Genomic DNA, 13,513 nt, shown 5'->3' with positions numbered 1-13,513 from the left:
TTCCAAGAGTGAGTCCCTCAGGACACAGACAGTTTGCAGCTGGTATTGCTCATGGAGAGTACGTGGTGAGGACATGGAGAGCAGCTGTGTAAACACAGACCTTTGAAGCAAAGACAGCCCTGGGGCAGGCAGGTTAAGCCAGGCCAATCCCTCACCTGTCTGTGAGATGCTCCAGTTTGAAGATGTGCACGGTCTCCGTGTTGCTGGAAGCACAGAGGAACTGGGAATCCATGCTGAACACCAGGGAGCTGATGTTCACATACCTAGAGCCAAGCAGGGACAGGACTGGTCACTTCCTCAGCAATCATTCAAGGGGAATCGCTGGGTTTGGCTCACTGAGGAGTGGATGGGCAGGAAGGAGACCCATCCATGGTGAGGATTGCCCTGCACAGCTGCTGCTGAGCCTGTGGGCTCACTGAACAGCAATTCCCTGATCCCTTTGCTCAGCAGGGCTGGGGGTAGCCTCCAGCTAATGACAAACGGCCAGAGAGGTGGAAATGTCCTTGCTCACAGAGCTGCCTGTGGAGGGAACATCTGTGCCAGCCTCATTCTGGTGCTGCACAGAGCAGGGAGGATATCCACAGTGCTGAACAGTGGGATACAAACAGCATCTCCTGCACAGGTTCAGCAGGAATGAGGTCTTTGACATTATTGGGGACTTCATTATTTCAAATAAGAAAAAAGAAAGGACAGAGTAAATGGAGTGACTCCACGTCTGTTCCCTGCCTTCACCCTGTTCTACGACACACTGAAGGGAATCAATGAGCTGGGCACAGCCTGGCATAGTGACATTTCGAGCTGATATGTTTGCTCTTGTTTTTCTTCTGCAAAAGATGCCAAAGCCACCAGGATCTGACGTTGCCCTGTGTCCCTGTGTTTACATTTTGGCTCCGGGAACCCTCTGTGTACTTGTCACTGCCAGAAGAATGAACTGACCTTTTCATCCCTCGCCGGAATTCGTAGAGTTTTTGCCCCCCAGGAATGGAAAATACACGAATGACTGTGCCCTGCGAAAAATGCAAATGGAAATATCACATAGGAGTAGGCCAAGGAGCACGAGCCCTTTCCCTGACACACCCAGGAAACTCAGGACGTGCAAAGGCTCCTCCTGTTTGCCAGCTGGGCTCAGTCTGATCCCCACACACCGAGCAGTTAGCAGCCCTTGTGTGCTGGCTGTGTTTGAGAAGGGGCAGCCCAGGGGTGCTGATGCAGCCCTGGGCAGAGGGAGGGTACTTGCAGCCACACTCACTCACTTTTTCAGAAGCACTGGCCAGCTTGGAGCCGGTGGAGTTGAAGGCGAGAGCGGCCAGAGGCCCGTCATGGGCAGGAATGGTGCAGGCTGTTTTCTGTAGGGCACAAGGGAACGTGAGTGCAAAGGGACACGCTGCTCCTCGGACTGTGTGGGCAAAGGGACACACTGCTCCTTGGACTGTGTGAGAGCAGGGTGTTCCTGCCTCGCACCCTATCCACACCTGCTGATATGGATTCACAGGATCTTCTTGTGCTGATGGGATCCACTCAACATCCTCAGCAGTTTATCTCTGCCCTGCCTTGAGTTCATTCCCCACCTGTTATGGCCACAGTGATTACAGAAAGCTCACCCCAGGGGCAGAGAACCTCAGCTCCCTGCCTCTCCAGGGTTCAGGATTGTGTCTGCACCCTCTCCAAGGCCTGGCCCTTCTCTGTCAGGACGAGAGCTGGCTTCCCTGCAATTCTCTGTGCTGCACAGCAAGTCCTGCTGCAGTGACACCACCCTGGTACCTGCAGGGAGGCCCAGCCCTCGCAGCACCTCTTGCAGCAGCAGCCTTTTCCCTGTGCTCTGCTCCTCCCCTGCTGCAGATCCTCAGCTCTCGCTGCACGTACGGAGCCACCAGCCTTATGTAACCCAAAGCCCTGGCATAAACAGCAGATAATCATGACCCTGCATCCAGACAGGGACACATTTCCTAAGGGGACTTTGGACACTCTGCCCTCCCTGTGACTTTGAGTCTGGCATCCCTTCCAGCCCTTGGTGTGGCAAAGAGGCTGCTCCAGGTCCTGCGCTGTGCCTGGAGCAGCTCCAACCCCCCTGACCCACGCTGGTCACATCATTCCCACGGGACAAGCTGCTGACGCTCCCACAGCAGCCCCAGCGTCAGCCTGGCAGTGGCCCTCGGGCTGCAGGGCACTGGGTCACATTTCCCTGAATATCCTGCGCTGGGAGATGCACGTCCTGATCTCAGAGCTGCCTGCTCCGAGCAAGGGGGCTGTGTCCAGATGTGCCTCCCAGGCAATTCCCTTGCACTCCAGCTCGGTGGAGTGTATTTATTCATCCTTCCCAAGGGCCCCGTTGGTTTTGCTGTGGCTCTGTTTGTTTTCAGCCCCTGCCGGTATCCAAAGGCTGAGCCTCGCGCTTACCAAAGTATTTCCGTCGTAAAGCACGATCTCTCCGCTGGTCGCGCTGCCGGGATAAGCCAAGTAGGAGTTGGCGTGGTTGATGGAGAGAGCACACAGACCTGGCAGGGGGACAGGGACACGGCTGAGGCTGTGATCGGGGGGAGGACAGCACCGGGGGGTTCAGGCTCCGGCTCATTCTGGGAGCGGAGCGCTGGGAACACCTCGGCCGTGGGGACATCTGCTGGTACGGGACAGAACGGCGGGTGTGCCCTGCCACCCTCCCCGAGCACCAGGAACCCAGACCCGGCTTTCCAGCACGCTCTGGGCTTTTCCTCCCTGAGGAGGGCAGAGACAGGTACAGGAAACAGCAAAGGACATGTGGGTCTGAGGGCTGACAGCGCTCCTGCCCAGCCACATCTGGACACGCCCAGATGTGCACAGGCTATAGGTGCTGGGTTGGAAGCTCGGAGGAGCAGCCCAGCCCGGTTGCAGCCTGGCTGAAGGCAGTGCCATTTCCTTCTGCTCTGAATGGAAAAGGGAAGCAGAGAAAGACAAAGGAAATGCGCCAGCTGTGCAGGGCGTTTCCGGCCGACAAGGAACTCGAACGTAGTGAAATTTCAAGCACAGAGGGAATTCTTCCCCATGAGAGCCATCTGGGTTTGTGCCAACATGAGCACAAAGGTTCCCAAATGCTCCTTTCAAAGCAGGCAGGAATTACAGGATGAGACAGGGATGGATGGATACGTGTGTGGGTACATCCATGCACTTGTCCCCCAGGTGACCTCGGAAAAGAGCATCTCTTCCTGCCTCTGGTTCCCGCTGCTGGCTGAGGAGGCAGCCCGGTGAATCCTGTCACATTCCAAACGTGCCTCGCTCGCTTCCTGCCCCACATCCGTGTGCTCGCAGCCCTCCCAACGCCGACTCAAGGCTCCAGCACGACCTGAGCTTCCTGACCCGCGGCAGGGCTCCCACCTAACCCCACGTGCGGAGGAAGCCGCGGGGTTAAAGGCAGCGGGGACGGTGCTGCGCTCCCCGAACGGTGCACACACCGCACGTAGACACACGGACACACGGACACACGGACGTGTCGTGCCGTGCAAGCCCCGTGTCAGGACACGGCCCTGGCCCCCGCCCAGCAGCAGCAGGGGAAGGATCGGAGCTCTCGTTTTAGGTCATTGTTTATAAGCAAACAAAGAGACCGCAGCGCAGCCAGGAGCTGCAGCATCAGCCAGAGGCCGCAGGGATCCGCTCCCCATCCATCCACAGGCACGCACATCGCGCCAGGGATGGCACCGGGAGAGGCACGGGGGAACGGCAGCAGCAAAGTGCGGGCAATTAAAAGGCAATTAAAGAGGGAGGGACGGGAGGAAGGCAAAGATAGCCCAGAGACTGCTGCTGTGATGAGCAGCCTGCCTTCTCCGGGTGGTGATCCCCCGGCGCAGGCAGCACGGGGGGATCAGCACAGCCCTTTCAGAGAGGATCAGGAAGGCTGGAGCTAAACAAAGCCAGCTCTGAGCGCCGGCGTGAGTCACCCACTCCCTCTGCTCCTCTGGCCGGGACAGGCGGCCGGGAAACCGGGCCAGGGCTAAACACAGATGTGAGTGTACTGGGCTGACCTCGGGGACACACAAAGAACAAGGATCACAGGGCCATGGGCAGACTTTGAAGGTGGTTCCCTCCCCTCAGCAGCCCCCGGCCATGATGAGGGTTGGTGCCTGCAGTGGGGGGCTCAGGAGGGAGGAGACAGGCTGGCACTGCTCAATGGCACCTCTGGGAGTGCCACGTCACAGGTGGCTTCCTCAAGCAGCACGGAAAAATGCTACTGTATCCAGGAAGCCTGGCCTGGCCCTCATGCCAGCAGGTCCAAGCACATCCAGGGCCTGGGGGGAGCCACATGGGGTGGTTTCCAAAGCTGCAGTCATTCCCAAGATGTGTCCCCACAGCACATGTGTCACCCCAAGCACTGTGACCTCCTTGCTTCAAATCCTGCCCTTGACATGGATCACATGAAAAACAAGTGTCTTGGACACTGTGGGCATTTTCCTCTCCTACGTGGAGGAGGCTGGATCAGGAACCAGAACCAGCCAGAGATGTCACTGTGCCTGGGCAGGGTGGCTGCAGCAGGTCCTGCTCCTGCCTGTGCTGGTGTCACCATGCCCAGAGCACGCACTTTATGGGGGTGGCACATTTTCCATTTGCTCCTACATCCCCACTCCTAAATAAGTTGCACAAAGAGCACCGAGGCTGGACTGCCCTGACCTATTGGACACACTGTCCTTGGGGTCAAGCAGATGGCCCAGGGACAACAGGGGCACTGCACTTGTCACTCAGCTCATTTCAATGACAGCTGCTAATGTAAAAAGGGTTTAAAACACTAAGTCCATATCAAGCCTGTGATCTGCAGCATCCCAGTCCTGCCCTGGCTGATTGCTGCTGCTCTTAAACCATGACCTGATCCTCCAGCCCCTCTGCAGAACAGCTCCAGGCCTGGGTATCCCTGCCCACCCTGCTGCCAGGCCTTCTTGGGAAGGTTTTAAACTTTAATTATATTTGCAGCATTTAGCATGTTTAATCCACACAGAGAGCCCATCTGGTGAGACATGAAGTAGGTCAGGGGAGCTGCTGGAAGAGCATCCCTTGAAAGCCCCGAGGCCACACGTGAGCACATCAGCAGCTTCCCGAGCAGCCAGCCATGAAAGGATGCTGCAGCCCGAGCAGGACAGCACAGCAACGTGGGCACCCCGCCAAGCTTCCCTCTCTGCCGCTAAAAATAGCTCCTCTCCCAGCAGCAGGAAAGCCGGATTCACCCTGTGCCACACACAGGATCTGTGCTGCAGCCACCTGCCCTGCCCATGGAATACTATCAGGTGGCAGCTGCTGGGAACTCCCTGGCAGGGATTGGTGCTTGGCTGGCTGTTCTGTCCCTCGTGGTCACTTTGGGAGCTGACCCCAAGGGGAAGTCAGACCCTTCTGCCCATCTCTGCTCTCCTGTGATGCATCTGCTCTGGACAGGGCAGGGGTTTGCTCAGGACAGAGCTGGGTCACTGTTACATCCCCCTGTAGGAATGGTTTCTGCCCCCTCAGGGACCCCTAGAGCTTATGACATGTAGTTTGACCCTTCCTTCCCTTTCTGACCCCATTGGCTGTGTCCCAAATTGCCCCACCCTCACAAGTGCTGAGAAAAGACCCTGTTCCCCTGTGCACGCCCTCTTTCCCCCTAGAAACCACCTAGAATAAACATCTTACTGCAGCTAAGGGTGAGAGCCTCTTTTGAGTCCTTTTTCCTGTCTTTTGATATATTCCTCCAAGGCCTGAGAAGGACTGAGCTATCTTGGACCCTTAAGGGAATAAAAGGAGGATTTATTATCAGGTCACAGCACCAGGCCTGACAGAGCTCAAGGAGGGTCTGGACAACACTCTGGGCACAGGGTGGGGTTGTTGGGATGATGCTGTGCATGGTGACGAGCTGGATTCAGTGATCCTCGTGAGTCCCTTCCAACACAGCTTATCCTGATTCTCCCAAGCCTGCCTGACTGTCTCCATGCATTCCTGACTTCCCAGGGCTGGATCAGGATGCACAGGCTGGTTTAAACTCTAACACAAAGCTCGCTTTCACACAGCTCTCCCATGCTCACCTGTTGTGTTGGGAGGTGTATCCAGGATAGTCTTCAAAAGCTTCATGTCCTTGATGTTATGGATGTAAATGGACTCCTCCAGGCAGACCACCAGCCTCTGCAAGGACACAGGGGACATGCACAGAACCCCACCAGCAGTGCCTTGGCTGCTGCTCCCACACTTCCCAAACCTTTGCTGTCAGACAAACTCAACAGGAATCTCCCACACACCGAAATACAACAGAAATGTGATCTCTTCTGCTTCTCTACCCCCTCACACATTTGGGTCTGTACAACTTGTTTTGAGAGTTTTGTATCTGGTTTTGCTTTAGAGAGAAGACAAAACATCATGACTTCTCTGCTCCTCTACATCTTCCACATGCCCAGGAACAGGAAAACCCATCAGGGTTAGACCCCACCACACGCCTTGATTGCCATCTATCCCTACCCCAACTTTTCTTTGCAGTTCATAACAAATTACTTTTTGATCACAAAAACGTGGCAGCAGAGAGGCTGCAATCCTGCTTGTCAGTGTGCCCCCAGGTGGGAATACAGGCCCTTTGCCCTGACTTCTTCCTGATTTGGGAGACAACATGGAGCTGCTGGGTGTGCTGCTGCTGCTAAACTTAATGCATCTGTCCAGCACATTAATAAATGTTTGTTTTTCCATTTAGTGTCAACAGGAGGACTCTGCTTTATGCACCCTGCAGAACAGCATGAACACAGAGCTGGGACACATTTGTTCACCCTTGCACCATCTCAGCTGAGGGGCTGGGATTTCCCAAGTTCAGGTGCTTGTACCTCTTCTGCTGACCCTGCCAGGAACATCCACCCGGCCACGAGGAGCTGCCAAGCCACGGGGAGGAAAGCAGAGAGGCCAAAGGGAGCCTGATGCTGTAACCTCAGCCCTGGGCCACCACCTCTGAGGCCACTCAGCTTTGTGTCTCAGCTTTGTGTCCAGATCCCCACGTGTCACCATGCAGGCTTTTTGCACAGAGGCTTTTTTTGGGACCAGGCTTTGGGTCTGGCTGAAGGGCTGAGCTTTGTAAGTCCAGCAAGTGCACAGCTTCCCTCCCTTAGTGCCAAGAGTCCAGAAGCACTAAAAAATCCCAATAAAAGCCTAAGCCCAGACCCCATCCATCCTGAAGTTGGAGCACCCAAATCCATGTCCAGGAAGCCTCCACCTCCTCAGAAATGAGGCCACTTATTTAGTATCTAAATGTGGAGCTTAGTCACTAACTTGAAACACCCACATTAAAAATCTCTGCCTTGCTCCACCATTACTCTCAGATCAAACTCTTTCCCACTTCTATTCCTGCTAACCACAGCATCTGGGGCTGTGTCAGAGCCATTTTGCATTTCCAGGAAGACTTTGCCTTTTCTACAGTAAGAGCCATCCACTTGCAAGCAGAGGAATATTTATACAGCTGATTTGGGCAAAGCCACCATGTGCTTTCCCAGAACGGGCTGCTCTTGATGTCCAGGTGAAGGGAGGTTTCCACATGATGGCAAAGCAGCAGCCAGAGATGCTGGCACCCACAGGGACAAAAACCAGGAAAGTTTGGGAGGTGAAGAGGCAGAGGAGGTCTGGACAAGCTCAGCAGGAGCTGGAGAGGAGGGCTGGTTCACCCTCCTGGCCTCCCTGCAGCCCTGTGAGGGTCAGTGGGATGGGGTTGATCCTCACTGTGCACAGACAGAGCCTCAGGGAAGGGGCTGTGATTGCTACACAGGGCCAAGGTGCTGCTAATTGTCCAAAATGTTACTGCTCACCAGCTCGTTCTGTAGTTTGAATGATCAGGTCAGATAACTGAGCTGTGTTTGGGGGCTGAAATGGGTTTGGACACAGCCAGATAAACACCTCAAACCTCTCCAAAGAGCTCAGCAGGGTTTCAGCAGTGAATGAAAACCCAGGAGCTTCCCAGCAGTCCCAGAGCACAGCCTGATTCCCCCCTTTGAGACGAATGGGGATTTACCTTCCCACACTTTGGAGTTATCATGGAGCTTGGAACTAAGGCCTTTTTCACAGAGAGATCAGATTGAAACATGCACCTTTCATTTGAGACCTGTTCCTGGTTAATTTGTCACTATTTTCCTGAGTTAATGCCTTGTCTGGGATTTGTCCTTCTGTGAACTTCCAGTGGAGTGCAGCTCTCCTACAGAACCTCAGGAAAGAGTTCAAGTGTCACATGCAGAATCTGATGGCCACCAGTTTAAATCCTGCAAGTAGACTGAAATAATGATTTCTCTTCAACCTACTCAAATTGAGAAAGTTTAGAAGGGACTTGAGGAAAAAGTTCTTTGTGAAAAGGGTTATTAAGCATTGAACAGGCTGTTCAGGGCAGTGGTGGGGTCACCATCCCTGGAGGGATTTCAAAAATGTGTGGATGTGGCACTTTGGAACAGGGTTTAGAGGTGGCAGTGCTGGGGAATGGTTGGACTTATTGGTCTTTTCCAAGCTAAATGACTCCATGATTCTGTGTTCCTAAACATCTGCAGCATCTCCAAATCCTGCAGGTGTTTTTGTGGCACAGCCAGAGGAAGAGCTCAGCCCAGGATTTCAACCCCAGCTGGTTCAAACGTGGATGCAAGGCTGGGACTGTGCATCACCTTTAGGCAGCTCCAGAGCAGCACATGGGGAGTAGCCTGAACTTATTTTATTCACACCAATCTCCTAGAGCTGCTCAGCAGAACCTCCCAGTTTATTTTTACACACACACACATCCATCTGCAATTCAAAGGAAGTCTCTCTTTTGCCAGTTTCACTGTAAGCTTAAGTGAAAATAATCAATTTAGGACAGATTTAATTGTAGTACAGGAACTCCTGCTCAAAGACAGCTTTACTGGAAGTTCAGCCCAGAGAGCCTCACTGCAGGTCTCACTGTTGCTAACTGAGGAGAGGCTGATTATATACAATTACCCAGACTGCTTATTTCTTCATTGTAAAATGTCCTCTGCTTCTTAAGGCATATACTTGGAAAATAATTATGGACAAAAAGATGACTTAAAATCCTCCAGAAGAGCTCAGGGCTGCATGAGGCTGTGTCACATCAGAGAATAACACTCTAAAAGCCCCAGTGTAAGTAGCCTGAATGGGTTTTATACCTTTAAAACCAAAAAAAAAGGCTGCTAGCAGTACTTGGAAAGCAGCTTTTTGCCTTATCCACGGAGTTCAAGTTTTTGTAACCAACTTTGAAGGTCTCATTTGCAACCAAGATGGAAGAGGTGAGCCTGAAGTCAGGATGGGGAATCCAAGGGAGGGAGGAACATGAAAAGGTGTTTTTTTGGCAGAGCTGTGTCCTGAACAGGCAAGAAGGCAGGTGACAAAAAGCCTTTGTGTAACTGGCACCAAGTTACACAAACAAGGCCAGACAAGGCCTTGGCTTCATTTTCCTGAAGGAAAGAGTGGTGGCAGACAGTACCCACAGCCCTGCAGCTCCTGGCAGAGGCCTCTCATGTGGGCTGGGAGGAGAGGACAGGCACACACCCCTCCAATCCCACTCACAGCCCCCTGCAAACCTCCCCAGGCTGCTCCCAGCTGGAAAGGCAAAGCAGCAAAGAGCCAGAGCGGGATAACTCTGGATAACCCCTCTCACCTGCCGGTTCAGCCGGATGGACAGGATTTTACTGGAATAGCTGTAGTTGCAGATCTCTGTCCCTTTCTTGAAGTGGTAGACATTCATTTGCTGTGGCTTGGCATGGCTGACCACAACCACGAGGCTGCTGGAGAACAGACGCTCCACGATGTAAACATCTGGGATTTCATCTGGGCACACAAGGAGAGCAAGGCAGAGCCCTCAGCTTGGTGTGACTGCAGCAACAAGACTCAGCTCAGGAGGGGATCGGGTTGGAAGGCTCTGTGCTAAGGTGTTCAGCATCATTTTTGTGAAAAAATTCTCATGCCTGGCACAAAGCAGTTAGGTCAGAGCAGGAAGGGGTTAAAGAACCTCCCCCTGAAGGCAGCAATGAAGCCAGTTCTCTCTGACAGTGCTGCTGTGCCCCTCTCTCCTGGGCTGAAGCTAATCCTCAGGCCCTGCAGCTGCACTAGATCCTTGGGAAGGGGGTATAAAAGGAGGAGTGCCCTCACTTTGGTCAGGGAGTTTCCTGGGGAATGTGAGGGGTGTAGGGAGGTGAGGCAGGAGCTGGCTCTGTGGTTTGGTGTTTCTTTTGTGCGGTGTCTGGTTTCTCCCAGCTTCCCTGGGGAAGCAAACAGTGGCTGCTGTGTCTTGCAGTGCTGGTGTTTGGGATGACTCCTGCTGCATGGAGAAGGCACCAGTGCAATGGTCCTGGAGGCCCTGAGCCTAAATCCCCAGAGACTGCAATTTCCAGTGTGTCCAGCCCTGCCTAATGCTCAGTTTGGGTTGGGCTGCACTGGAGGAACAAAAGCTGCCCCACATCTGTCATGTGTGACTGGTTGTGCCTCAGCCCATCAGCCTGAGTGTGTCACCAGCAGGGACCTGTTTCCCTTTGCCTGACTCTGGGAAAGGAGCCTGGACCCTGCTCCAGATGGGGCAGCTGTGTCTGACTGCTGAGGCTCCTTCTGCAGCCACTGCAGAACATCCACTGCATGCACACATGCAGCTGGGAAGTGTTATCTGCACAGCATCTCAGCTGGAGCACTTCTGAAGCAGCCTGGAGTCCCTGCTCCACGAGGCCAGGCTTGTTTTGGGCTGTTCAGTGTGTGCTACACGCTGCTGTGAGCACAGCTAAGAGCTGCAGGCCTGCTGGGAATGACCTTCTTTACATGGAAAACCTGTTAAAAACATCTTGCTTGTAAATACCGCACTGGATTAAAAGCCTGGGAGTTCTGCAGCAGCTGTGCTGGAAGCCTGTGGGCTGCTGCCCGTGTACCTGAAACATTCTAGTGGGAAACTGCCTCTGAGTGCTGGGCTGCAGCACAAACTGGGCTGGGCTCTAACTAAGGTGAAGATCTAAGGTACTGCTGGTCAATATTCCTCCCCAGGAAAACAGGAGACTTACTGCTTTCATGGACCTGGTCCAGTTGTTCCACAGAACTTAAGGAGAAAAGTCTGTATCCAGTTGTGGTTCCGATTGCCAGGGAGCTGCAAAGACAAAGCAAAACCCTGCTGGTTCAGAGCTGAAGCCTTCCAGGTGACAGCAAGAGTCCCTGCAGGGATGGTGTACTGGTTTGGACTGGGAATTTTTTGCCATGTTAGCTTGTGTGGGGCTGTGTTTGGTTTTGTGCTGAACACAGAGCTGATAACCTGGGGATGTTTTTGTTATTGCTGAGCTGTGCTTACAGTCAAGGCTTTTCCTGCTCCTCACCCCTCCAGTGAGGGGGGACACAAGGAGCTGGGAGAAGGGACACAGCCAGGACAGCTGACCCCAGGGATATCCCAGGCCATCCAGGGTCAGGGGGGAAAGAGGGGGAAAGAAGGAAGGGGAGGACACTTGGAGTGATGGCCTTTGTCCTCCCTGCTGTCCTGGGGATGGCAGAGCCCCTGCCTGCCATGGGCAGTGGGGAATGCATTCCTTGTTCTGCTTTGCTTGCATGTGCAGCTTTTGCTTTAATTATTAAACTGCCTTTATCTCAGCACATAAATTTTCTCACTTTTACTCTTTTGGTTCTCTTTCCACCTCACTGAGTGAGGAGTTGGCTAGGGTTAAACCCTGACATTGGGGAAATGAGTAGTTCCTGGCACAACTTCAGTTTCCAACCCAAATAATACAGAGTAACAAACTCAGGAATCCAGTTTTCCATCTGAGCCTGTTGCAGCCTACAGAAGGCAAGTATCCCTCTGAGAGAGCAAACTCATCCTCTCCTATGGCCCTGTGGCTGCTGGAGGAAGAAATAGGTACAGATCTACCTGGGAAGGATGCAGACAGGACCTGTGGGACATAGAAGGGGTTGTTTCCCAAGCCAGGGGCTGATCCACCTGTACTGACAGTGCTTTATCCAGGCTGTGGAAGCTCTGCTCTCACTTTAAGGGTAGTGGGCAGAGTCCTGTCAAGTGCTGACTCTTACTCCTGCCCAGTTCCACATGTAGTAACAAGGAAGATTTAGGTCTTAAACTAGCAGCCAGCCCATAACAGCAATGCACAGCATTTGTACTGGTGGCAGTGACCAGCAGGTTCACGTCAGCAGCACATCCACATCCCTCAAAGCTCCCTTTGTTCGGGCACACCAATGCAAAGCAGGGCTGCTAAGGAAACGGCATTTCCAGGTGTGAGGCAGGCTGATATCTCTGATTCTTATCTCGTTCCCCACGCTCTGCGCCGATCCTGGCTCCGGGCTACGGCTGCCACATCCGTGTGTGGCTCGGGAGGTTTTTTGATGCCCAGGTTGGGAACAGTTCTTAAATCGGAGCAGATAAAGCCCAGGCCAGCGAGGCTGAGCGGCTCCAGGGAACGCGGCTTTATCCCGGGCGGGGCGGTGCTCTGGCCGCTCTCCGAGAGCATCCGGGGGGTTTGGTGGCAACGCCGGCACCTCCCAAGCGGCCACACAACAAAGCCACTGCCCCGACCATCCCCGAACGCTTCCCGGGCTGCGGGGGAGGCAAAGACCGGCGATCGCTCGGAATTCTGCCTCCCCCGGGCCCGCAGAGCCCCGGCCGGGGGCATCGGTGGATGTTCACCGACAGCCGGCTGCGCCCGGAGGGGCCCGGGGCCGCTCCCGTTGGGATGGAGCATCCCGAGCACGGCCCGTGTGTGTGCGGTGCAGAGGGTGTCTGTCCATCCCCCGAGCACGGCCCGTGTGTGTGTGCGGTGCCGGGCAGGTTCCGGGGGGCCATCCCCCGAGCACGGCCCGTGTGTGTGTGCGGGGCAGGGGGTGTCTGTCCATCCCCCGAGCACGGCCCGTGTGTGTGTGCGGTGCCGGGGGTGTCCATCCCCCGAGCACGGCCCGTGTGTGTGTGCGGTGCCGGGGGTGTCCATCCCCCGAGCACGGCCCGTGTGTGTGTGCGGTGCCGGGGGTGTCTGTCCATCCCCCGAGCACGGCCCGTGTGTGTGTGCGGGGCAGGGGGTGTCCATCCCCCGAGCACGGCCCGTGTGTGTGTGCGGGGCAGGGGGTGTCTGTCCATCCCCCGAGCACGGCCCGTGTGTGTGTGCGGGGCAGGGGGTGTCTGTCCATCCCCCGAGCACGGCCCGTGTGTGTGTGCGGGGCAGGGGGTGTCCATCCCCCGAGCACGGCCCGTGTGTGTGTGCGGGGCAGGGGGTGTCCATCCCCCGAGCACGGCCCGTGTGTGTGTGCGGTGCCGGGCGGGTTCCGCCGGGGCCATCCGTGCGGGGATCTGTCGCGCCACGGAGGCGCTGGGACCCGCCCCGCTCCGGGCCGCGGGGCCGGACCAACCCCGCCCGGCGCGGCCCGGCCGCCGTCGCCCCCCGCCCCGCGGCGGCCGCCCCGCTTACGTGCAGTCCTGGTTGTAGGAGAAGCAGCTGAGCGCCGCGGGCGCCCCCGGGGCCTCGGCCGCGGCCTCCATGGAGCGGGCGCGGCGCCTCGGCCGCTGCGGCCCCCGCGCCCGCCCCGGCCCCGCTCCGCCGCCGCACGGGCGGTGCCGCGGCCCATT

The 13,513-nt window shown here is 55.5% G+C and overlaps 1 protein-coding gene across 1 annotated transcript in view; it reads right to left on the bottom strand.

Annotated features, from left to right (window-relative positions):
- WIPI1 (WD repeat domain, phosphoinositide interacting 1) overlaps positions 1–13,513 on the bottom strand; it is a 20,639-nt gene extending 7,126 nt beyond the window's left edge. Inside the window, exons 1-8 of the mRNA XM_063409809.1 lie at positions 13,356–13,513; positions 10,968–11,050; positions 9,584–9,753; positions 6,012–6,108; positions 2,398–2,495; positions 1,254–1,346; positions 937–1,007; positions 156–263 (exon numbers count right to left, since the gene is read on the bottom strand). Coding sequence (XP_063265879.1) covers positions 156–263; positions 937–1,007; positions 1,254–1,346; positions 2,398–2,495; positions 6,012–6,108; positions 9,584–9,753; positions 10,968–11,050; positions 13,356–13,426 — 791 coding nt within the window. The 5' untranslated portion in view covers positions 13,427–13,513. The remainder of the gene's footprint in view (positions 1–155; positions 264–936; positions 1,008–1,253; positions 1,347–2,397; positions 2,496–6,011; positions 6,109–9,583; positions 9,754–10,967; positions 11,051–13,355) is intronic.

Source organism: Prinia subflava, chromosome 12 (genome assembly GCF_021018805.1).
Source record: "Prinia subflava isolate CZ2003 ecotype Zambia chromosome 12, Cam_Psub_1.2, whole genome shotgun sequence".
Classification (NCBI taxonomy): Eukaryota; Metazoa; Chordata; class Aves; order Passeriformes; family Cisticolidae; genus Prinia; species Prinia subflava.
Note: the sequence above shows the minus strand (reverse complement) of the source record. Positions and strands in the feature narration are given on the sequence as shown.